This window comes from Lepisma saccharinum, chromosome 5 (assembly GCF_977018435.1).
Source record: "Lepisma saccharinum chromosome 5, izLepSacc3.1, whole genome shotgun sequence".
NCBI classification, from domain to species: domain Eukaryota; kingdom Metazoa; phylum Arthropoda; class Insecta; order Zygentoma; family Lepismatidae; genus Lepisma; species Lepisma saccharinum.
This window is the reverse complement of record NC_139233.1, coordinates 53,271,691-53,299,531: the sequence shown is the minus strand read 5'-3', so window position 1 is coordinate 53,299,531 and position 27,841 is coordinate 53,271,691. Positions and strand designations below refer to the sequence as shown.

Below are 27,841 nucleotides of genomic sequence, written 5' to 3'. Positions count from 1 at the left end.
ACAGCTTGGGTGATACTTAGATTGTGCAGTTGGTGGTAGTGTGTGTGTGTGGGGGGGGGGCTGTACTCCTGCACCCCGACTTTGAATACTGCTTGTAGTTATTCATCTTCATTGTAGCGATTAGCCAAAAGTGGGAAGAAATGTGATGTTACATAATAAATTAACCATGCGTTCTCATCGTTGCGGTTAAACAAAGTGAACGGAAAAGCGACGTAAAAGTAGGCTAAATACAAAAATTTGCAATATATATATATATATTAACTGAAGAAAACTGTCACTTACTACAGGAAATTTAAAAGCTCACCGTATCTTTTTATACCGTATCACCTCTTATATTGCAGAAATTGGCGTGTAAACCAGTGTGTTCTAAAAGTATTATCTTAAAATTTGTGAAGAAAATATTATGACGAAAATAATTATAATTCCAGAAAAGACATTCCTATAACATTAAGTTCTTGCCAGTCAGAACTAACCTATGTATTCGCAATGAACAAGGCTGTTCACGTGTTCAGCCATTGACTGTTACAAGGTTTGCTTTGTCACCCTAATGGGAAAACTCTCTACCGAGTGGCTGAATTATAGTAAATACTACTATACTGCTAGGGCATAATTCATCTCCAAGAAATGGAGCACAGATTTTTGCACTGGAATTTGTAAGATACTTGTTTACACAGTAACAAGGGAATTTTCCGTCGCTTCCGTGGCTCATGCTAAGTTGACGGGACGAGCAGAAGCCCCGCCTGCACGCATTTCTAAGTGATGACGTCAGAGGACCTCCTGTCTGTGGAGAGGACGTTTTCAAATCCGTGACGTAGGAGGTGAATTTCAGCGGTGTTTGAAGGCGTGTTTCTCGAGAACCGAAACAAATATCGCCGAGATATTTTGCACGTCTCATGTTTGTGTCATTATCTGTAAAATGAATGGATTTAAAACGTTTTTCATGTCAAAGTGGAAATGTCCATTATGGGGTGACGCGTGGTCAGCAAGACAAGCCTTCAGTTGTAGGTTTCCGTCACCGCGTCACGCTACTCATTTGTAGCTCCCCAATTTCCTCACGACTGTGGATGGCCACCGGTCCCATACACAAGACCAGGTGTCCCGGGTTTGAATCCCGGCCTGGGCAGGGATGTTTCTGAGTGTCCATTCATCAATTTCATTATATCATCACTCTTCCCCATCTTCGCAAATTAGCCAAAAGTGGCACAAAAAGCGAAGTAAAATAAAAGCAAATCAATCAATCAATTGTTAGGGCAGAACCATATATCAAACAATACAGGTGAAATTGGTGTTGGTTGACGTGAATTGTTAATATGCCTAAACTCTTAAAATACTCTAATATCAGGTTTTCTGTTGCAATTATTATTTCAATTTTGAGGGCCTCCTTGACTGAGTGCTTTGCATACTGCTCTATGAAACCAGAGACCCTATGTTCTATTGATTGATTGATTTGCTTTATTTTAATTCGCTTCTGGTGCCACTTTTGGCTAAACGCGACGATGAAGATGGTCGATGAAAGGATGAAATTAATGAAGCGACCCTCACAATGAGCACCGAATGAACATTAACACCGGTCATTAAGCAAGCTGTGCTAACCACTCTACCACGGAGGCCGGAATTCTTTTTAATGTATAGAAAAAACGTTCTTTGACATCGAACTAAGAACAGTTAATATGCGTCACCTCGGAATTATTATATTTTAAATTTCGAACAATCAATTGAGATTTATTCTTAACCATTCTTTTGCCTACATAAAATCTTCCACACAATAAGATCAATTACACTAAGGACAACAGCGTTAGAGTCTATGCTTTAAGGAATTATTAAGCACACGATGATGACGGAAAATAATTCCCATGATTATAGTGATGCATTACATCAGTGAAACATTAATCTTCGGTCATGGTGATAAACTCAAAAACGCAGGGACACAATAACCGATTTATTTATTTTATTTCGCTTTTTTCCACTTTTGGGTAATCACAAAGATAAGGATGAAAAATGTGTTAAGATGAAATTTGTGAAAGGACAACTACAAACGAAGATGGATAGGTCACAGCCCAAACCCCACAGACCATTATACTGACCTTATGTCTAGACGCCAGATCCTCGTTGGTGTTCAAAATGCACTCCATGATCACAATGAAGTAAGCATTCGTAGAATTGATTTGTATATTTTGTTTTTATTATTATTATTATTATTATTATTTCGAAAAACGCGAGCCAGACTATTGCGCATTATGTGATATGGTCATTAATTCTCAGGAACACTTGCGGCATTCAGCCAGTTTTATCCTTAAACAAAATTGCGGGTTAGGCTGTTAACAGACACTTCCAAGAAAATATCCAAAGAATACTGTCACATACGCGAAATGTAAAACATTTTTATTTTCTCGTTTCTACTACATCCCTGGGGAGTAAAAACGGCTGGAGCGTGATGCTGATCATTAACCTCCAAAATGGCCGAACTCGAGAATATGCGGCGCCCTACTGCCACATCCCCTAAATGTGCCTTCATGGCACGGTTCTATACGGACAACGAACTTTACCTTACCTTTACTACTAGTAACTACTCATGACAGGAATTTTTGTATTTTTGATCCTTCATTATGTCTCCATTGCTAACCTGGTTCATACCCAGTCACAACAGCAATTAGTCAATGCAATAAAATACGTCAAACTTAAAATGAAACAGGTGTCGGCGTGCGCGCGCACACACGCATACACACACAAACGCAAGGGGAGAGAGAGGGAGAGAAAGAGGCTGGGAGTAGGAGCACAAAATCCTTCTACAAACTGCCAAGACTCTAACAGAAAGCTTGCCGGAAACAAGTTTGCATGCTGGCCTTGTCTGCTACTGCCCTCCCCCACTTTCTTATCTATACAATGAAGAGTTTCCAACTCGCTTCTGTGTTGGTAGGAAAAGGGGAGTACATTTTATGTGATCCCGTCTGTACCGGCAATAGTGTGCGAGCGACGTCTGCTGTTAGCCCGCTAAACGCTCTTTCTAAGGCCTCCTGCACTATAGTAACAACGAAAACTTGATCAAATTTCTATTGCCAAACTACCTACAAGCTTCATGTGAACTTTAATACATCATCACTATGCCATGAAAACTTTAGTGGTAAACAGCCTGCTGTTGGCTCGGTGAGTTGTTGGGTTGCAAAAATATGGTGTTCTTTTAACTCACAAGGCTGTATACTCTTCAACAAGAAAATCTTTCATAACTGAACCATTAAGGGACACGAATGATTTTTCAATTGTGTTTGTTACATTGTTTAAAAATGGTATACTATATGCTTTCAATTTAATTTTCTTGAGGGGGATAAAACATTCCTGGCAGGGATAAAAATAATGATCTTTTGCCGGCGATATTTTTTTTGTTGGGGGGGGGGGGGTCCCTGGCATCCCTCCGTTAATTCGCACACTGCCACAGGGTATACGATAAGATTCGTGAAGAGTTAAGCGGAGATCATGTCTCCATTAACTTTGAAGTATGTTTACATTAAACATGGATGAATTTCTTTGATTTACAAAGAAAGAATAATTGATGGTAGAATGCTGATGATGATGATTATTAGTATTATTGGCATAAAAAGGTCTTAATAATCCGTCACTAATTGTTGCGGGAAAGATAAACTAGAAGATTGTATACAGATTACTCGATACATCGAAATCTCAAGTTATATTAAGTCATACCATCATACTTCTACATTGGTTCTGAAAATAAAGACAACTCTACTCAAGACCTTCGCAAAGAGACCAGTCAACCTAGAACAGTTCTGCCGCGCATCATGTATTCATACCCTATCAACATTATGTTCCCGATCACGCGAAGCCAGAAGTACTTGACCGTAATAAGAATTGGAGTAATGGACAAATTACACAAATGAAATCAACAAGACGAAAGTAGAAGGCATACACATTGCAGCAGAAGGTATACGCTAATGGGTATGGTTAACTAGTGTATACGGAGTACACCGCCGTATACCCTCGACTACACCCCTGCTGTTGCCCCCCTGAGAAAAACTCCTGCAGGCGGCCTTGTTTACAATATTTTTGTAAAGTTTCAGTTAAGTATTGTAAAATAAGGGGATTTTTCGTCGTATAGTTTGAAAGTTGCAAAATGGACATAAGTTCCGACAAGGGCGCCCGAAGGATTTTTTCTGAGGGGAGGCAGCAGTACTCAAAGTGGTTGAGGAACGCCTGGGGTGTTATCCCAAGTTAAGAATATTCTCATAAACCATCCATTCACTAGGATAATTTTCATAGGCACCCCCACCCAGTCCATTTTCTTCATGTTGATTTATATGAGCATTCCCCACCTTTCCCCAAATTGGACAAAGAACCTCCACGAAGCTATGAATTTCCACTTTGAGCAATGGAGCAAGATTTCATATCTTGCTCATCAGTTATAAAAAATCATACTTTACCTCATGTTAGCTATACTATATGGCGTTGTTGTCAAGTTCAGTCTTGACTTCACTATTTCAACATAAACTTTCTTATTTTCCATAAACATCTATAACTTGGTTGATGTACAGTTCTTTGTCAATTTGTACATTTTCACGATGCACAGAAACTGAACGGAGAGCACTTAATCAGCTGTATTTCATGACATCTCCAATCTCCAGCCCCCCTAACGCCCTTGTTAATTTACCTATTTCACCTCGCTTTATCGCCTCTTTCAGCTAATCGCGTCATCTATATACATTTTCCGTCCATCTGCATAGTTTCTATTAATTTGAAGTTAAGAACCGACGTAAAATAACAGATATATATATATGTGTGTGTGTGTGTGTGTGTTTGTGTGTGTGTGTGTGTAAGATACAATTACGATATACATGTCCGTGTTTTCCAGTTCGTATGTGAGTTCAGAAAAATATAGGCAGGAGAGAATGAAATAAGAGAGCTGCCTTGCCCCTGATTCCTCATCGTCACGATTAGCCAAAAGTGGACAAAAAACGCACAATTAGGGTGACCAGACACACACATTCAAAAAAGAGGACATAGCATGGCGAAAAAGGAAGACAAAGTCATGAAAGATTGGACACCGCAAAAAATGGCAACACGTTTGCCATTACTCATAATTTAATCAATATAAAAAAAATCTTATCAATATTTTGCCATAGAAACTTTTCAAGTGATCTCTTTCAATAACTTCATTTAAGTAAAGAAAGCAATCTCCTAAGCTGTTATTAACAAACGACAAAGAATATCTACAATTTGATTTTGAAACACAGAATATTACTCCTTTTCTAATTCTTGGGTATTAAAATGAAATATCCCCACAAGTGAATGCAAATGTAACAAGTAAGATTCGCATTAATTTATTTCCAAAAACCAAATTAAAATTTTAGGTAATTTAGATTGGGTAGAGAAATATGATTTTAATGCCACGGACATTCTTACTCTTTCAACAGCAGGGGAAAGTGACAGCCACCTTACACTTTACCCCATATCATAGCCCATATTCGTTTCTTCCATCCTTTATAGCTGGATATTTTCTTAAAAGATCATTGTTGAATTTACACTTTTCCTTTGTTATTTCATGAAAGTAAATATTACTTAACAATCAAAATTTTCACTACGCGTTTCTGTGTCGTTTATGTATAACTCGAAAAGGAACTGGCCGACTTCCGTGGCGGAGTGGTTAGCATGCCGCGCCATAACGCCAGCGATCCCGGCCTGGACATGGATGTTCTTTCTGAGTGTCCATTCATCAAAATCATCATATCATCGCATATACCCATCTTCACGATTAGCCAAAAGTGGCAGAAAATCGAAGTAAAATAAACCAAATCAATCAATTAATCGGAAAGGAACTGCACAGACTACATGCGAAGCAACGAGTTAGAATAATACTAATGACTAGGATGCGAAATTTTGGCTATTTGCCTTTTTTATGCCTTTGTAGTAAGGTTCGTTTCATGGTGTTTCTAGTCCGAAAACACATTTTTATAGTGCCTATAAATGCCTGTTTTGCTTAACGGTGTCAAAAATGTCTATTCTGCAATTTTCGCATACTTCATCTATTCTTACGTGCCTTTGGCTTTCCCTATATTGAAAGATGTAAGGCTTTGTTGATGTTGTACTGACTGAAATCTGGTATTCGCCAGATTTGAGGGTCTCAATTGGAACATTGTTTTAATTATTATTATTATTTTGTTAAAATGGTACAAATGGTATTTTTTTCATTACTTGTTCAAATTCGCACAGTCGTTAGCACAAGCTCTCTTTGTGAGAATAAATTACATTCAAGCAAATGTGAATTTCGATCAGAAGAGTATTAATAATTTGTTAACCGTTAGCGCACTTTTATGTATAAATTGAAGTGATAATACAGTATAACTGTGCAATGTAAGACGAAAAATGAAATAAGTTCACATTCAGTGCCTATTTTAATGTCTTTTTTAAAAATTTTACGGTGCCTTTTCTTATTTTATAGTGCCGTTTTAAGTGCCTATTTGACTGCCTATTTCAGAGGTTTTTAGTCCCTAGAAATCCGCCCTTACCAATGACTCAGTCGGGAAAGTGATAGTGTTCAGTTCCCAGATGCTAGGTGAGCATTGTTCGAATACTTCACGCGCCCCAATTGATATGCCTTAAATGATGATTTATGTGTGGAAGTATTCTCTATGCAGCACATTTGCTATGGTCAATTCTATACTCTTTCCAAAAAAGGAGGACATTTAGTGATTTCTAAAAAAAATCGCCCGGACGCCGGACAGACAACTAAGAAGGAGGACATGTCCGGATAAAAGAGGACGTCTGGTCATCCTACGCACAATACACAAATACTAGAAAGAATATCTTGCTTACACTGCTAGAACAGAACATCAATATCTTGCGTTGCCTTGAAAATATAATATTTCACCACATAACGTGCTACATTTTAAGTGAATGGCCCTGTACATATGCCTATTCTTGCCACTCTCTTAGGGAAACCTTGGTTCTCCTCTAACTCAATGAAAATTCCTACGTAATAAAGTATCAATGCATGTATATTGTAAAGCTTCTCTAATTTTAGGAAAAAATTTCCTCTTATCTGAAATTTTGGGTGGACTTGGCCCATACGGCCTCCCGATAAAACGCACTTGCCATTTCGCCTTCCCACTAAGTTTTCCTGGAAAAACGTTACTGCGAGTAATTGGGTCTCATATTTAAGCAGTTTCCGAGTTTCTCTTTTAGATGCTATATATATACTTAAGTTTTAAAAATAAAAATCAGTATTGTTGGCAAGTCATTCACAGATGGCACTGCATCATCGGTTGTTGTATGATCACTCTGTTTATATAACTTTGTGCAACAGATGTTTCAAAATGGCGGTGCAAATCAGACGAACGTCTGCTGACTGAAGCGTTGACATGTTTTTAGTGCTTGTGCTACACTTGAAATAATGCACATAAAATAATTTACTTTTTCAATGAACGCACTTAAAATTTGTAGCTAATGCCCACGAGCCATAAATAATGAGTGAAGAATCGCAGCAACACACAAGAAATCTCTCATCTCCAGCAACACCGACCTTGGATGTTGTATCTCCTAACATTCGAAGTCCTACCAATTCACACCATAAGCAGACTATTCGAAGAGTTTCATTTCCTGAGGAGGAAACACAACTTGTTACAGGTTACCTAGAACCAGCAAATCCGTGGGAATATGGTAAATATAATAAATTATATATTCAAGTAGATCCAAATAGAATTTCAGTCTAGTAAATTGCACTTTGCAATGTAACGAATGTTATATCAGCTTCCTTTCGTAATTGAATTTGATCGGGAAAATATAACATTTTGAACTGTACAATCAATTGTAAGTCCTCAACTCAAACGAATCTCGCCTGGTTGACTTTATGATTCATTCTTTTTTTTTCTATCCTAACTAAAATAGATAGACAGGAAAAAATAAGGCGCACTAGCTTTTTCAAATATATTAATTCATTCATAATTCGTATCTAGAAAATACAAATTCAGCATCATTCACATTGCAATTTGGAAGCAATATCACAATATGATGATATAAAATATTTATGTACAAGGCAGATAATATTGGTCTCCCAAGATAGGTGGACAGTGCAGACTACCAGTAGGGTCTTCAAACACCACAGTGTTTCAGAAGTTTCATGGTAGAAATTTAAGAGAATCAAGTCTGAGTATATAAACAACATTCCCCAACATTAATGCACACATTTATTTATTTGAATAGTAATCATTTACTGCTAAAAGAAAGGGAGCAATTGAAGGTGACGGGAGTGTTCTCTCAGATTTATTTACTAGAGAATGTACTAACCAAATAAGTTTTCCGGATGAAGTATCAGAGGTTCTAATGTCCCGGTCACTGTTTCAAATTTGGATATTACGTGTGTAAGGTGTAATATATTGCTTTTCATAATGGTGATATTTCTCTGGAAAGAAGTGAGGAAGCCATGTTTTGTGGAATGTAGCCACTAAGTTGCACTATCTACAGTGTTGCCACACAGTGTGTTTGTCACTTGAAGAGGAAGGACCGGTTGAGAATGGCGGGACAGCAGAGTGTGAAGATTGTAAATGTTGTGCAACTGCATTGCTGGAGTGTGGAGGAAAATGGACTTCAGCTGATAAAGAAACTAATAGAGTATGGTGTTCTACCGAAAGAAGGTGATTACATGTGTCCCCGAGGACATGTTTTTAGTTGTACAGCTGTACGATCCGTTAAAAGAACGCAATGAGCAGAACGACAGTGATAGTGACAACCAGGAAGGAGAGGAACGTGTTGAGTGTGGATTTTAAGTGTGGCAACACTGTATCCACCGTTGGATTGTAAACACTACAGAATTTGAAGGTAAGCTTAATGTTATTTGAAGTATGTTTGCCAAACCTAACTTAACCTAACCTAACATTAAGTGAAATTTTCAAGTTACAGACGTGACCGGGAAATTGTAATGTCAGATTTGTGTTCAGGAGGCCTCATGTAGAAAGTATACAAAATTTCAAACAAATCGGGGAACACTCCCGTAATCTTCAATTAAGCCAAAGAAAAAGGGGGGGGGGAATACTGGATCAACTCTCCATCCACATCTTCGGTAACTGTTCCGATTGTTTTATGATTTTTTCAAATACTCCTAGCAGAAAGACTAATTATCGTAGAATTTTGGAAATCATTGTGACACAAGAAATTTGAACCTTCCTTGAAGTAATGAGCACTGTTTGGATTCGAAAAAGTTATTTATGTTGAAAAATAAAACTTAAAGATTACCTTACGCTGGCATGCGTGCTTCCCATGGACAAGGTATTCTCCGTTGACAAGCGACAGTAAATATCCTAGACTAGTGGGAATGAATAGAAGTAAATCGGAACCTTAGTAGAATGCATTTAGGGACTTTATTTTAATGCTAAGAGAACCAAACCTGACCTGCCTAACCTAACCACGAAAGTATTTATCGAACAAAGTTTTAAGTAATCTCTAAAACTCCCCAGTTAACAGACGTAAATCGAAATAGAACCATGTAAAAATTGCATTCATAGCATGATGAAATCACAATAAAACAAGAGGAACTTGGGCCTTGTTGGTAATTAATGTGATAGTAACTAGAAGAAAACAAAAAGCTAACCAAACCAAAAGTCCTGATTAATTTAGAATGATAGAAATGTGAGATGAAATAACTCAGTTTCAAATACAATCACAAGACGTGGCCATTTGTCTGGTAATTGTAGAAAAATTGTTTCATTGGAGATGCTGTAGTTTAATAATGACAACAAAATAAACATATAAGATACTTTTGTATTTGTGTCTTGTGTAAATTCTATCCAATGATTTAGTCGGTATAAAACACATTATGTTACTAATTGCCACAGGTGCACTTCCTTCGTTAAAAAGAAAAAGTATGTTTGTTAATTACAGTGTTAAAATTGAAGAGGGAAGTGGGAGCTCAGGAATTTCCATCCTGTGAATGTTTCACACATGTTCTCCACTCCTAATTCATTTGTAACAAGATTTTTTTTTTTAATACGGACAAACAAATTTTTGTAGTTGGTTCAATTCAAACACTGGTCAACTCTACTTCATATAGTAATGCAGCACAACAGCTTTGTCAAGAATTTGATGCACAGCACACCAGAGTTGTTCCTATGACAATATTAGACTGAACATTAAAAAAATAATATAACCTGTCAGTATATAATCAGCCAGCCACTTGTATGTCTGAAAATGTAAAATGATACATTTGGTTGAGGAACAACATCTGTATAACTTACATCCTAGTTTACTAAAGCCTAGACTAGGAATTATTTTCCTGTAGTTTATAGTTATTACAAGCATAAGAAAACAGTTTTTCTACAATGCAAGCAATGTGTACATACAAGAAAAACTAGACTAGGAAACTAAGTGTCAATCTCACCTTAATTTTACAAGTGTCTGGTCCCATTCTTGTCATGATTGTGGTGGTCTTGATCGTGATATCTTTCCAGTCTGCAAATCACCAGACCAAAAAGCATGTGAGTGTGGGAATTTTTGTATTACCATTATTATTGCTAACTATCCAGTTCTAGCCCAAGCAGGCTAGAATAAATTAAATATGCTGTACTACATCGAGAGCTTGTTGGTTCTTTGATAATAAGCTGGTACTTCAGTCCTTCTTGTCGCAATTAATCTAGAATGATAGAAATGTGATGTGAAATAGTTAAATTGCAAATACAAATGCAAGAAGGGGTGAGTTATCTGTTACGTATAGAAAAATCAAGCAATGTATATAATATTTGGATCATTATATCTGACAGTTATGAACAATGTGTGGTCATGAATGATAAATAGAATTTTGTGATTTGTCATGTTCTGTAGTTGCTTCCTAGTAATTTTTTTCCATAATGTAAAAATGTCCCTTTTCTTTTACTTGTTTACGTCAAAAACTGATGATTTTTTTTACCTCTCTTCAAATGCCTGTAGCATTTTGGTGAGACATCCTGGGGAGCTTTGCATTTAGAGACTTCTCTCTCCCATCTACAGAGCTCTCCAGAGAGGCAAGGCACTTCCAAATTCTTACTGGACAGAATCTAGTTTTCTTGCTCAGATGCAATAATCCTGCTGTGAAGGCAACAGGGTTAACCTTGACACAACTTCCACTCGTTAACATTTGCCTCATGAAATGCAAGATCTGCCACCAGAATTCTTTCCCCATGGGTAGGCCAGGACAAACAGCGAAAAACTGTCAGAAAGGATCTGTGTGTAGGGGTAATTTTCCATGCCCCAGGCATTCCTGACTCTTCTAAGCATTCAAATTGAGAAGTTTCAAGAGTCCATGAGACTTATCAGCCACCATTCCTGATTACATGTATGCACCCAAATAAACTTACTTTGAATTGAGGAAACCAAAGTTCTTTTACTAATCCAGGCTGAAGTTTGATGGATCTGATAGAGATTTTATTGTTGTGAACAGTAATTTTTTTCCTTAGGTATTAATTTTGTTTTGATTCCATCACCTTATGAAAAACTAATGCACCAAAAGTTTAGTAGTATCTATTTAAAATGTATATGTTGGGAAATATTTTTGTGTTACTTCTTGACAGATAGATGATGTACAGATTTAATATCTTCCTGGATAAACCCATTATATTATAAATGCTTCTTCCCTATAGTTCCCAGTAATTTTCCTGCTATCATTATAAACATGTGCTTTTTACTTTGATCAAATTCTGTACATGTCTGGCTGTATATATTGAAGGGGTTTACTGACAACTTACTAAATTTTTTGTTGCTCGGAATGATTCATTAAGTGGCCATGGGTTGACTGCTGCCCAGAATATGAACTATTGCTGCTATCTACAGGAGCCTATAGATTCATGCTGCAAATTGATATGTTCAGTCCTTGCTTGTGCATGCTTTCCACAATTAATTAAACCTTCCATTTAGCAGCATATTCTAAACATTGGAAATATTTTGGTTTTTCTTAAGCTTGGAAAACAAAAGTCAAGTATGTGTGGAGTATAAAGGGATGCTCCTTCATGCTACTGGTATAAGCCAAGAAGCAGGAAAACCTGTCTCATTGTGTTTACATCATCTTGCAGGGGGGTCTGCACCTGCATTCAAGTGATAACTGGTCACTCCAAAACTACTCGCATACATTGTTTGACATTCCAACAAACATTTTGTGAGCTGTATGAAATTCATTATTGCACACACTAGGAGGAGGTTGTTCTACATAATTCTTCTACAAACTTAGTTTTGCTTTCACGTCGTGGTCAGATAGTAATGGAGACTGGACTTACAGTTTACAGTGGAATCCGAACCACTGTGCAATATGCTTCTACCAGGATTTGAAATCAAAGCAACAGCATTAGCCACTTTGCCACTGGAGAGGTACTAGACCTTGTATTTTTTCAGTTTCAATTTGTGCAAGCTCAGAGAGTGCAATTGAAACAAGATAACAAAGAAGTGGTGGTCCAGTTCGTAGAACATCTGTGTTTGCCATTCAGAAGACTTACGTTTGATTCATGGAATAGGAGATCAAAGACCAATGAAATTCATTAAGAGTCCCTGCATAAATGACTGAAGCTTACCTTCTCAATACTCTCTTCGATGGGTACATGTGAAGGATATACGTAACTGGAATATGATGCCCATCACACCACCTCCAGTATCACCTATAACAAGAATGTCTGAAGGAGACATTGTTAAAGGGACCAGGCACAGTCATGCTGAAGAAAATGACTGCTCAGGGCAGGCACAATACAAAAGGGAGGATGTCATTTAAGTTTTAATTAATTAGTGCTAATTAAAAATTAGTTTCCTTTTTTAGGTTTACATATCTGTTTAGTTTTTCTAGAGTAAGAAACTAATATAAGGCGTAATAATAAATTCACCTTTAGCACATGGGACTTCTTTTATTGTAAATCATATCAGGACAGGAGGTTCTGAAGTGTTTATTTCTTTCAAGTATGCACCGTTCTCCAGGGCAGTGTCATTAGCACAAGTGCTATGATGTCAGGGTTCCCAGGTTTGAATCCCAACCTAAACAGGGGTGTTCTTTGTTAGTACCTCTTCATCAATTTCATTGTATCATCAGTAGAGTTGGAAGTGGTCGGAAAAAATTGGCTTCTTTTGGAAAAGAAACAGCTTTTTTCTGCGGCATTTTTGGTTGGGCGTTTTTTGTGGCTTTTTACAACAAAGTGTTTCAAATCAATGGAAATACATGCCTTGGCTGCAGTTTCTTGTTCCACAGCTTTCATGTATCTTTCTACTGTAAAAAGACACTTATATCAAAATTTGACATAGATTTCATAACTAGACACAAGCAGTAGTTGCAAAAAATGCCAGCTTTTTTGAACTGATTGTTTTTTTCCCCAAGTGTCAACTTCATATTTCAGTAGGCTTGATAAATATATCTACGTAGTATATAAACACTCGCATAACTAGCGTAGTTTTGTAAATAGAATCTAATACTATGATATAATTTTCATTGCTTGAATTTTACATGTGCACAAACATGCATATGAAGCTACATCTTCTAACACATATCAAATATATGCTCGATGTTACAGTTTTTTATTCTTTAATTATATCTAAAGTAGAACATCTCTTATCAAACCCCTTAACATTTGTATTTACCATAAGATATTTGTATTCCGGCTTTGAAGTGCATTGTGTAGAATTTGACTTAATGGCTGGCAGACATGCTCACTGAGTAAGTCTTAACATATTTAGGCAACTTAGCAGTGGTGGTCCCTCCATGGAACAGAGGGAACAGGCTGTTCCCTCCTACTTATCGCTATTTTGAAGCTATTTTAATTATCTATATTAACATAATAAGAACACTTCTTTCTCCCGAAATCAACACGCCGAAGAAAACTTGCACCATGACTGGACGTTTGTTTACTTCACCTACCCTCGTCGTTCCACCCTCTAGTGCCTGATGCCGAGTATTTCCGACCACGCGCGAAGGTAAACGATCCTCAAAGTCCCACTTCCCACCTCCCTCACCACGGAAGCTGAACTCTATAGCTGTTCCCTACGAGAGAGAGCGAATTCGTTTTCCTTCGAGTTTTTGTTATGTGCTAAAGTTTAATTGCGTCGTAGTGATAGTTTTGAGTGTAGTAAGTCTATAGTTTCCTAATCTCATTACAAAATTGCATCTGACATTCATAACGAACTGGAAAAATCTTCTACAGTTAATCGTCTGCTAAATGCCTTGGCTAAATGTTGCGAAATAGCTTCCGAGGGAACAGCTCGCATCCACCTGTTCCAACAGCCTCAAGACCAGGCGCACGCAGAGGCAGGACAAGAAAGCGAATGTTGCGAGCGTAGGGTTGAGAATGTTGTATGATCGACAGGCTGAAGCTTTTAGTTCATTGAAGATTGAACTTTACAGAAAAGACAGCAAACCAAGACCTACCCTAACCGAAATAAAAACAAAAACGAAATCGTACACAAGGCATTTTATAAAAAGTTACTACAACTCTGTAAAATGATTAACTGGATACTCTTCCAGTGGCAAATTATTGTTGTCCTTGTTTGTTCCCGAGAAGGGAGTTTGGAACAGTTCGGGTTTTGTCGCAATTTCTAGAAATCTAGCGGACGTCATGAAAAAACTCGCCATCTGAATGTCATTATTCCATTGAGGACGTTTGAATTACAAGAATGCTCAACTCTACAAAAAAAGTCAACTGAATCTACAAATAGAGAGATGAAACAGGTTTCGACAAAACATTTTTTTCTCTGATCACTCATAAATTGCTTTTATTATTATTTTCTTTGTTCCGCATCAACAATTTTGTTTTTAATGTTATTTTTACATTATAGTATCATATTTGCTTTAACATTGTTATTGTCCAAATTTTAACGTGCTTCATGTATGTTACTTCTGACAATTTGTAACATATGTATCGTATGTTTATTTGGTCAGGAGGGGTGGCAACAGGTGAGATTATGGTGCAGGTTGCGCTATCGAGATTTGGAGAGGGGGTCCCTTCAAATAATATAAAGTTCAACATTTATATCTTTTTCCAAAATACACTACCGACAAAAAGTTTAAGACCACCATGAAAAACGGCCAAAAATTCAGTATGGAGTGTTGTATGGAACCAACAGTTCTTGTCCAAGAAAGACGTGACGATGATACACATGGAAAATGCAATGTAGTGTAGTTTGAACCTCGCAAGATGCGAAACCAATTTTTTTCTGAATGTGTAGCATGTGGTTGGCAAAATGGAAAGTGACAAAAATGTTCCTGAAGCTGGCAACATTGCAGCTGTGTGCGTGAAACAGGTCAGTACGGTAGCCAGTCTCATGCACATCCTTATCAGTGGCTCAGGGTCAGTTGCTGTTCATGCAGGCGACATTGCAAGCCCATTATTGTGTGTGAGGTGTGCAAGGTAAGTGAAGCTGTGTGAAATGGCCCGTCATCGTGGAGAACAGGCGATTTCGGTTGAAAAGCGTGCTGTGATATGTGCACTGAAAAATGAAGGTTATTCGGAATGCGAAATAGCAAGAAAACTTAATATTTCCAAGACTGGTGTTCATTGTGTATTGGACAGATACCATAAAACCAACAGTCATGCTGACCGTGCACGTAGTGGAAGAGCTCGTGTAACGTCTGCAGCTGACGATAGATATATTACAGTAACTAGGAAACGGAACAGGCACCTAACAGTACCAGTCATCGCTGCTTCCCTGAATAACAGCAGAGTGACGCTTGTGTCTGTATCAATGGTGAAGAATAGGTTGCGTGAAGAAGGGCTGCATGGCAGAGTAGCTGCTAGAAAACCATTGTTACGACGTGTAAACAAAACTAAATGATTGGCCTGGGCTAAAACGCACCAAGGTTGGACTGTGGATAACTGGAAACAGGTACTCTGGACTGACGAATCCAAATATGAATTATTTGGCATCAAAAGGCGAACCTTTGTGCGTTGAAAGGTCGGCGAGAGAATGAAAGAAGAGTGTCTTGTTCCCACAGTGAAACATGGGGGTGGAAGTGTAATGGCGTGGGTATGTTTTCCCGGAAACCAGATGGGGGGACCTTCATAAAAATCAGGGAACATTGGTAAAAGAAGGGTATCGTCAGATATTGGTGCACCATGCCATCCCCTCTGGTTGTCGTCTTGTTGGTAATGGGTTTATTTTTTAACAAGATAATGATCCCAAATACACATCCAAATTGTGCACGCGGTATTTGGAACGCAAGGCATCAGAAGGGGCATTAGTTATCATGATGTGGCCACCACGGTCTGCTGATCTTTCACCAATTGAACTGCTATGGGACCAAATCGATAGGGACATCAGGAAGAAGTTACCCAACAGCTATGGGAATTCATCAACGATGCCTGGCGTAACTTTCAACCATCCTATCTGTACAAACTATTGGCGTGCATGCCACGTGTTCGCGCTGCTGTCATTAGGGCCTATGGTGGACATATTGATGAAAGCAAAATATGAGGTGACATTAGTATGTATATTGGATGTACCTATGTTTGTACATTCCCAATCAGATTCTTACATCTGTTTGTTGTACATTAATTACGAAATACATTCATTTCTACTGATTTTTACCACTTTTTCCTGGTGGTCTTAAACTTTTTGTCGGTAGTGTATATGTAAAAATTTTACACCTTAAATGCACCATATTTAATCCATTAGATGAAGAAAAGAAAGTGTTTAAGGGTATTATCGAAGGGGGGGGAGGAGAAATATCCAACTCTTACATATTAGGCCTTAATGGACACGGTGTTCTGGGGGGATTGTGAATTAAACTTTGGGGGGGGGGGCAGTATCCAACTCTAGGTCTTAGATTATTGCGGGTAATTTAGTTAGAGGGGGATTTAACCCAAAATTGAGGGCAATTATACAATTATTGTGTATTACTATTGTCTTAGACAGACTATTGCGGAGATTCTGGTGTGGAGACTGAGAATTAATTTTTTGGAGGAGGCATAATCCACTCTTCAATATCAACAGTAAGTCTAAAATTGGCATGGAAACTTTGGTGAAATCTCAGATTGTCAAGAGATTTCTGTAGTGGAGAAAGAGTTCGAAAATTAAATTTTGGAGACTGTATTTAACGATATGATATCCACACGTTTTCGACCCCAAACGTGCCAAAGGGGAACCTGGAAAAGACTAAATATCTCGGGATCTTAAGAAAGTATTGACATCCCATTAAATTAATATTCTTGAAAGCCTGAAAAGGAATGAATTTAAAGATTTTCTTGCTCGCTTCGATCGCAATGATATGTTACTAGGATGCGTGTTTGGCGCTTGAATGAGATGAATGTGACAAATTAAGACAAGATATATTCTCGATTATGATGAACGATTTTATGGGTGGTCTTGAGTGATGGGCACCCCTGTTTAGGAAGGAGGGGCAAATCAAGTATAGTGTTCAATAAAGCTAAGAAAGAAGTTACTTTCAGTAGACACGCTGTCGTAATTAAATACGTTGTGGGGATTACGGTATGGTTTAAGGGCACAAATTATATGATTTGGAGGTGATGCACCATTGGACTTGGGGGGAAGCACCCCTGTATTTAGTTCATTTCAATAAGGGTTGAATTTTACTTGGTTACTGTATTATATTACGACGGGTATGGGAGGGGAGGGAGCAAATGCAGGTCACCTGTTCCCCTGTCTGATTTAGCACCGCCACTGCAACTTAGTGTTGTTTGCAACCATTGTGAGACCACAGCGTGGTAAATTCATTTCATAAAAGTCAATGCCCTGCTCAAAAATGTTGCCCATTTCTAATTTTTCAAACTTTGTACATTAACATGCACCCAAGAAATTAAACACTAATAAATAAATTATGGCATATGGTATATGTCTAGGCTTGTTGACTAACATGAAATCAGGTTTAAAATAGTTGGCAACAACTGGATCTAATGAACTCTCATGGCCCAGTAAAGGGCCACAGCCCGGCATGTCCCAGTGCATGGTGGCCCTAAAACTGAAGCAGAAACTGAAATAGTTTGGTCACAAATGGCAATAAAAAGTCCATTAAAAAAATCGGGAATTTCTCTCAGTAAAATTTTGTTTCTTTAAATCCACTTTATGCTCAGATATGCTAATTGGGATTGGACCTACATCTTAAAATGGAACCTGGATCACTCTGCCTCCATTGGGGATTGAACCTGGAAACCCCTTGGTTACAAGATGACATCATTATTTTATGCCATCAGGGAGGCTCATTCCTTTATATATAACCAGCCATTTTCCAACAACTGTACTCACAATTATAAGTTACTTGGCATCAACAGCACAAATGTGTGAAAGTTTGTTTTAAGTTCATTTTATGCTCAGATAGTCTAATCAGGATTGGGCCTACAGTTTACGAATGGAATCTGAATCTTTATGCAATATGTCTGTACTGAGGATCAAACCTGATACACATTGATTACAAGCCAACAGTGTTACCTCTATGCCATTGGATAGGCACGTATGGCAGAAACAAGTAAAAGTAACTACAGGGTAACCAAAAAGTCATGGAACCAAGATTTTGACTGTACATAACTTTTGTACAAAAAGCAATAGGCATGAATTGTATGATAAGTAGATATGATATATAGACTAGGGATGGCCAAACGGATCCGGATCCGAAATTTCCAGATCTGGAACCCGATCCTAAAGTTCCGGATCTGGAACCGGATCCGAAAGTTCCGGATCCAGATCCAAAAGTTTCGTATCTCAATCCCATTATAATATTACCACACCTTAAAAGGTATTATGATCTTCGATTACAAAGAAATTTTTCATTAATTAGTCCTACAAGAATTTTTTTCAAGTGTTGTTCCTAAAATACTTTGCTACGCATCGGCTAACACACTCGTGCACAAAAATAATCTTACTTGTTTAACATAAAATGTCAGAGGTGATTTTGTAAATGTCATTGAAACGAATATGTATTCATTCGAATGTATTGGAAATGAAAACACACATAAATGTGAGACATTCCATTCCAGGATGAAACCTTTAACACATATAACAAGATAGAAATGTTATACAAATATTATACAATTGTTCTACAGTTACAGTTTTACAAATTAAAATAAAACATTATAATATATGCAGTGTTATATAATTACAAAGTGTAAGACTAACAAGGGAGGTTATGTAAGTGTCCCCCTCCGATTTCCATGTAACTTGGCAGGTGTATAGTGGGACCCCTTGGAAGAAATACTTTTTTTTTTGTTTCAGCTATAAAACTGTTAGGGGGCAAAACCCCGTCAAATGTCAAGATGATGACTAATTGAAGTGAGGATCTGACCCCTGTGTCCCCCTCCGATTTCCATGATACTTGGCAGGTGTGTGTATAAACAGGCCCAAAGGAAGAAATACGTGTTTTTTTGTTTCGGCTAAAAAACTGTTTTAGGGGGGCAACCCCCCTCAAATGTTAAGATGAGAACAAATTTAAGTGGGCATTTGACCCCTGTGTCCCCCTCCGATTTCCATGAAACTTGGCAGATGTATAGAGGGGCCCAAAGGAAGAAATACATGTTGTTTTTGTTTCGGCTAAAAATCTGTTCTAGGGGGCAACCTCCCCTCAAATGTCAAGATGAGGACAAATTGAAGTGGGGGATCTGACCCCTGTGTTCCCCTCCGATTTCCATGAAACGTGGCAGGTGTATAGAGAGGCCCTATGCCCCCTGTTTCTTCCTATGCCATATTTAAGTGGTTTCGGGGTCAGATCCCCACTTCAATTTCTCCTCATCTTGACATTTGAAGGGGGGGGTTGCCCCCTAAAACTTTTTTTTTTTTAGCTGAAACAAAAACACGTACTTCTTCCTTTGGGCCCTTCCATACACCTGCCAAATTTCATGGAAATCGGAGTGGCACACAGGGGTCAGATCTCCACGTCAATTTGTCTTCATCTTGACCTTTTTTTAGTCGCCATGGCAACCTGGCGACCTGGATTTTTCGAGCCCTGTGCATAACCTATTTTTGTTCACATTTAATTTCAGTAAAATTAAAATTTCCTGCTTTTCCATTGATCCATTGATAAGTTTGTACAATATAATTTGCTCATGGATTTATCTTCTAGTATTTTACTAAATTTTTCTAGCAATTTTATATGTAGTATCTATATGATGATTTTTTATAAGTTTAATAATACAGTATAATTAACGTTAGAACTTTTGGGAATATACAGCACTAGTAAAAAGGATCCCATATTATGCAGGCAGTCTATATGCTTCTAACGAAACTATTAACATTTAGTTATTAATATTTAATAATTAAATAATATAATTAATGCCTCTATATTGTGAATGTATTTTGTATTTGCTATAATAAAACGTAGTACATGATACGAGGTATTACATACAACAGTGGTGTATGCTGAGTCCAAGATCTGGGCTATCTCACTGTGTCACATGGTCCTAGACTATGGAGGAAGGGAGAATAGTAGGCTCACGTAAACTCCGTGTGTAAGTGGTTAGACACACCCATTTAATTGTTTTTGGTGTCTACAAGACACTTGCCATGCAAGTGACAGCCAGGTTACCAACTCGTAAGATATCAAGTTGCCAACTCGTAAAAATCAGGTTGGGAACTCGTGAAAAATCAGGTTGGGAACTTGTAAAAAAACAGGTTTCCAACTCAAAAAGAATCAGGTTGCCAACTCCAGTATCACCATCATCTCACTGAAATGAATAATCTTATTTACAATTTCTGATCAATTTTTCTTCTGTATTTTATTCTCTAGGCTTCAGGCTTTGCAGATAGCCTAGCTAGCCTAGAATATACACTCCTGACATACAATATTTTTTCAATATGTGTTAACTTATTGATCATTGATTTCTGTCCTCCTTTCCAAAATATTACCATCCACCTTACATTCCAAGCAGACGAAATCTACCTTTCTCTTGTAGCGCCGGTGCCATAAGGTTTATTTAATTTTCCTATATTTGTACTGAAATGTTTGTGCATGTTAAAAATACCAAGGTTAACAGTTGAGTTTACAAAAGAAGCATACGACGGCCGTACGATCTGAATCTATCAATGCAATGCGAAATATTAACATTTCTGCACAAGTTTTAAATGCTAGATTCCAAGTCAAGGTCTTGCACCTCGATTTTTCTCACATAACACACATTATCACAGATCATTTGTGTCTGGTTAAACTAAATACAAAATGTGCATACAATGTCATTTATTAAACCTTAACTTATTGAGAGACAATCAAAACATGCCCCTGAGAAGAAAAGTTAAAGAAATGCAGAATGATTTTTGCAATCATCTTCCCCATTAGCTACTGTGTTAATCCTGAAAATTAAGATTTTTGGTCCTAAGTATACATACCAACATAAAGAAAAAGTTGAAGCCACAAAGAAGAAATCGGGAACTTCAGAGTTCCGAACAGTATAATTACATGTCTAATCCTAATATTTGATTTTCTTTGGGGGATGATAAAAGATAATTAATTTCTTGCTCTTAGAATCATTAAGACGACCACAAGTATGAGAAATAGGTTAAACTATAGAATTAGGTACGGGAGAGACCCGGGTTCGATCCCTGCAGGGGAGAACCAGGACTATTTCAACCTGTTCAAGCAGCTCCGGCACCTACCCAATGTCGTATAAAGTGGGTACCTCGGCCGAGATCAAGAAAGTGTGGGGCCCTAACCCCGCACCCCCTATATGCCTTCATGGCAGGGTGCACTTTTACTTAACTCAAAAACTTGCCCAAAACGTATGATTTGGTTAACTTTTTTCCTCAGGGGCGAAATGTTACGTGTTCTAATTGTCTATCAATAACGTAACTTCACAGACGAAAGGTTGGTTAACTCACGTTTCGTTTTTTTGTTGTTAGCTGTACCTAATACTATACGTAGTTTTACCAAGAAATGTCCAATTCTTGCAGCAATATTTTATTGTGATTTCAAAAGAAAAAGCCAGGAGAGAAGCAAGGACAAAAACAACACTAAACCTGACATAACTAATGTTATCCAAAATTCAAGTGTCAATATCTCTAGTTTCGAAACTCTAATCATAATTTTTTTTTCACTATGATACTGTTCGGGAAAAGTGTACAAAAATGATTCGCTAGAAGTAGGCTGTTTTTCAATGATTTCAATAACACCTGATTTCGAACATTTCAGAAAATTATTCATGAAAGTAGACTGACACAAGGTAGCCTTTTCCCGTTCTTTCTGCCTTTTCCTATTGTCTGCCCCTGGCAGTTTTTTTCTTTGCTGTACTCATTTTCATTGGATGTGACAACGAAAAACCAGAAAGAAACATTCAGAAATATGCAAACTGTTAAGACCGTACTCTTCTAATGCATACGATTCACTCACTACCAGACCACAACTGAGTATCCGAAGGGAATAAATACTACAAACTATTTTTTAAAAAATGTTTATTGTGCCACTTATTGTTGCGGATTATTAAAATGTTGAACATCCAGTAGCCCATCCGAACAGCCGCCTGCCGCATTCTGAAACAGTGAATGGAAAAAGAAACAGCGACAATTTAATTCGTAAAAGTGAGAATGGATCTTATAAGGGATTGTTGACGTTAGAGGACAGGTTCCACATGATTGTTGACAGTTGATTGAAGCAGCAAGCAAAATAAAAAATAAAACAAAAGGATCGATCTTTTGTCATTTTTCTACTTACATATCTCCAATTTTTTTCAGTCAGAACTTTGCAACATGGAAGTTGCATAGCAATGGGCAAGAACAATAACAAGTTTACCCCCAAAGGATGCATTCAGAAAATAAAATCTGGCTATGTTCTGCCTTCATATCGCTCTGGCGTCCATGAAACAACTCGGGGTATTTTGGCTTTTTTCACAAAAGTGTCTCAAATCAATGAAAATACAGGAGTTGGCAGTATTTTTCCTGTTCTATGGTTTTCATTTATCTTCCTACTGTAAAATAGACATTCATTTCTAAATTAAAATACATTTTACAATATGAAATTCGTAACTAGACATAAACAGTATTTTCAAGAAAGCTGGCTTTTTTGAATGGGCAGTTCTTTCCGAGTGTTATCTTTGTATATCCGTAGGCTTATTGAATATATATAATATATATATATATATATATATATATATATGTAGTATAAACATATTCACATAACTAGAGTAGTTTTGCATACATTTTTAATATAATCTAATAGTATGATATGATTTACAACATTTGAATTTGTCATACGAATACGTACATGAAGCAAGAAAATCTGGTATCAAATCTCTTTACATTAAATTTTGTGTTTTTGCATTTGTATATTTGTATTCTGGCTTCCCAGTACATCATTTATAATTTGGTTAAATGGCTGCTAAACCTGGTCACGGAGCAACTAGTGATGTATTTTGGCTCCTTGTTGTGGTTCTGAACCTTTGTGAGACCACAGCCCAGTACATTTATTTCTTACAAGTCGATGCCCTGAACCCAAAAATTTCACTTATAAATACATTTCTGGTCTTTTAAACTTTATATGTAAGTTAGTATACACCCTTAATTAATATTAAGTATTAATATATAAACTATGACATAATCATAGAGAGTAATAAATAGTTCAATTATATATAGACTTGCTGTCAAATATAAAATTAGATTTAAATTAGTTGTCAATCCCTGCTTGCAAAGCACCTTTTCGGCCTGCTGGTTGAGAAACACTGGCACTAAAACTGAAGCAGAAGCAAATAAGATTGGCTGCAAATGGAAAATAAGATTGGCTGCAAATGGAAAAGCGAAAATCTATTAAAAAATCTGGCTAATTTGGACTAGACGTACAGATTGAAATGAGATCCGAAGCACTCTGCCTCCACTAAGGATTAAACCTCAGACCCCTTCTTATTACCTATCAAAAATCTGACCTTTTTCCAACAACAGTACTTGCAATTTGTTCTCTGTGATTTACAGGCTAAATTAAATCTTAATCTCTGATAAAGTAGCAAACAATCTTGTAAAGTATAGAGAGCATTCAGACCGAAGCAACTCATGACAGTGGGGGTCACATTGAAGTGACAAATGACATGGGACCCATCAGTCTATAAGCAAACACTCACCACACATGCACAAAAAAAGAAACACGACCGAGACAACATGATGCGTGCCATTGAAGGAGCTTTCAGACTGAAGTCACAAGTGACAAGCAACGCAGTCTGCTTCAGTATAAAGCAAAACATTCACTGTACATGCAAGAACAACAGACTGAAGTGGCACGATGCACACCATTGAGAAAACAGTCTAGTACGAGCAACATGAAAGTGACATGATTAGCTTGTTGTCGCACTTTGGTTCAAAAGGTTGAATGGAGTCCTGAGGGTCTGCTTCCAAGTGACACATGTCACTTGTTGCATCTATCTGAAAGTTCTATGAGAAATCGGTACAGGACAAGTGACAAGCGACACTTGCAGCTTATGTTGCTTCGGGTCGAAAGGTTGCATTTACTTCTAAGGGTAGGTTTCCAAGAGTCACGTGTTGCTTCCATCTCAAAGCTCAGTTAAGTAGGATATATACACACATTCACGTAATACGTATACTTCTGCATGTGTATTGTGAATAGTAAAGATTTTTAATTGTCCCGAAACATCGAATATCTTGATATTAACATTTTTATCATATTTTATGACATCAACATTTAAATTGAGACACAAGCATGTAAAATGTTGTTTTAAGTCAATTTCATGGTCAGATGTGCTCATCAGGACTACACGTTTAGTTTTAACCCTAGCTTACCCATGCCATCTGGGGCGGCTCAGAGGCCCACACTTTTTTTTATCACTAATTCAAGAAATCATTTTATTATTGAATCACTGCTTCCTTTGCTGATTACATATGTGCAGAAATTTATTAATTATAATAATCACAAAAATTACTATCATTAATAAAAAATAATAACCAATTATTGCATGAGTGTCTCACATATATTTTATCATTCACTAAAACTCACAAAATCCGTAATATTTTTTTATTAATGCTTTTTTGTTTGTAAAAGTGCAGTTGTTTAATAAATTTAATAATTACAATAATTACCATCATTACCAACCAATTGTACACTGTCACCGGCATGAGTGTATCGAATGAGAGGCATTCAAAGATGGTGCCTGGTATGCCCACCAAATGCATTTTGCCTCCTAATTACATTACATTTACGTTTTTATGAACAGAAGTAGTACAGAAATATTGGGAACATCCTAGGGAACAGTGTAATTTATTTTCAAACAGTTTAAAAATCTAAAAAATAAGAGTGATGGACCCGCAAGCCCCCTCCCCCCCACCGTCGGTAACCTAGGGTTAAAATTGTATCTGAACCACTATGCAATACGTGCCTACTGGGATTGGCCAATATCTGTCTTGGCTGCTACATCATGTATTTTTTTAGCTAGTTGTAAAATATGTCACTACATACCTGTAAACTCATAACAGTAACTTCAAGTGAAATATGTTAGCTGTAATTAGTAAAAAGCCAAAAAAGCCAAAATTTCAGTTTTTTCCAAAAAAAAGCTGCCTTTTTATCGAAGAAAAAAAAGCCGGCTTTTTTGCAACTCTATTGAGGTCCTTAGTAACAGAGGCCCATTCTCTTTTATGACAATGTTGTAACCGTATCCTTGATTCTGAGATTCTAGGACCTGAACTAACTTTGGCCGTGCATCTCTTGTATTCTATTCCTTCTAGTCTTCCTCAATATACTCCTTAAAAATTTCATCTCCACTGCCTGCATCTTTCTTTTGTGTGTGTCTGTCATTTTCCAAGTCTCTACCCCATTCATAATTATTGGCACATAGTATGTGTTATATGTTTCCTTCTTGCATTTCATAGGTACATCCCTGTCCATATTAATCTTCGAATGCTTTGATATAGTCCACCACAAATTTGTCCTCTTCTATTTATCTTCTCATCTATTCTTCGCTCAATTATGCTTCCTAGATATTTGAAACTCTCCACTACCCTCAACTCTTCTTTGTCCATCTTTATTCATGGTTCATTTCTGGCTCTGTTTCTTGTTGTTATTAGCACCTCACTCTTTTCTGCACTGAATTTCATTCCTGCTCTTCTGATTCCCTCATTCCAAATGTCAAGCTGTCTATGTACTTCTTCTTTCCTGTTTCCCCATATTACTAAGTCATCAGCGAACAACAGGGCCTTCATCTCTTCCTCTCCTATCTTCTTCCCCACCTCTTCATTAATTGCATCCAATGTTTTAAATGTATTTTGCAGTATTAAAAAAACAAGGTAACCACCTGCCTAAAAATGGCATTGAACAGCTTTCCACTAGAAGACAACAAAATCAAATTGTATTTTTGTGAATTTGATCCTAAATCTGGACATTACAACCCATTTATGTATGGTTTGATGTTATATTCTTCCCCAAAATTGGTTTTAACCTTGGAGAGTTGTATGCTTGATACTTGACTTTCACTGGAAAGTACCAAAAAGGCAAGAAAGTGGAAGAGAAAAGTAACATTTTTTTTCAGTAAATTTTGAACTTTGAACCTCTTTTGATCATTCCCCAATTGTCAAATGCTAGACACTTTTATTTCAGAGGTATACTCTGCTTGATTGTAGATTCATATGTGTCTCACAGATGCAAACCATTTTTCTCATGTAAATGGGGTACAAGCAGGTGAGATCCAAATGGACATTTCCACTATGACATGAAAAACGTTTTGAATACATTCATTTTATTGATAATGACACCAAAATAAGATGTGCAAAATATCTCGGTGATATTTGGTTTGGTTTTCGAGAAACATGCCTTCAAACATTGCTGACATTCACCTCCTACGTCACTGATTTGAAAACGTCCTCTGATTGGCCTGATATCATCCCTTAGAAATGCGTGCAGACAGGGCTTCTGCTTGTCCCATAAACGTAGCATGGACCGTGAAAGCGACAGCAAAATGTCATTTGTTACTGTGTAAAACAAGTATCTTATAACTTCTAGTGCAAAAATGTGTGTTCCATTTCTTGGAGATGAATTATGCCCTAACAGTATAGTAGTATTTACTATAACTCAGCCACTCGGTGGAGGGTTTTTCCTTTAGGTTGACAAAGCAATACTGGTAACAGTCAATGGCTGAACATGCAAACAGCCTTGTTCATTGCCAATACGTAGGTTCTGACTGGCAAGAAATTATTGTTACAAAAATGCCTTTTCTGAAATTGCAATTATTTTAGACATATTATTTGCTTCGCAAATTTTAAAATAACAATGTTTTTTGGAATACTCGGGTTTACTTGTCAATTTTTTCAATATGAGTTTATGAGGTGAAACACGGTATGTGGAGTTTTTAAATTTCCTGCAGTAAAGAAAGTTTTCTTAAGTTAATATACACTGCCTTCCAAATGTTAAGCACGCAATGCAAATTTTCGAAAACGTATGTGAATTTGAGTGGCTGAAAATCACTTCGGATGTAGATGTCAGTTGTTATGTGTAGCTACCTTTTTGTAAGTAGAGTGGGGATCATCTGTACCTAGGTGCTTAATCTGTGCTCTTGAAATAGCATAAAAGCGAAGATTTCGTGCAAGAGTCATCACACTTTCATTGTGCATTTATAAGCTGATACAAAGTGTTTATAACTTTTGTAGGATTATTTTTGATAATATTCGTGTTTCTATGGCTGAAAGAAGACGAATGACAGATAGTGAGCACTGGCATGCTGTCAGATGCATTGAAGCAGAACAGTCAATCAAAGATGTCGCTATTTTCTTTGGTGTTGATCATTCGGTAATTTCTCGATAATGGAAACAATTCCAAACAAGTCAAATGTTGTCTGGAGACATGTGCCCGGTCATCCAAGGCTTAACGCCCCCTCTGATGATCAATATATTGCTATAGTAGCCAAGCAGAATCGATGAGCGACCTCATCAACTGTTACATCGATGGTTGCAACGGCACTTGGTAAGACAATATCAGCTAGTACTGTGCGCC

At 37.3% G+C, this 27,841-nt stretch overlaps 1 protein-coding gene across 1 annotated transcript in view; it reads left to right on the top strand.

Moving 5' to 3' along the window:
* Positions 1–7,321: 7,321 nt before the first annotated feature.
* LOC145987827 (uncharacterized) overlaps positions 7,322–27,841 on the top strand; it is a 59,667-nt gene continuing 39,147 nt past the window's right edge. The window contains exon 1 of the mRNA XM_083122564.1: positions 7,322–7,662. Within this exon, the coding sequence (XP_082978690.1) occupies positions 7,470–7,662 (193 nt within the window). The 5' untranslated portion in view covers positions 7,322–7,469. The remainder of the gene's footprint in view (positions 7,663–27,841) is intronic.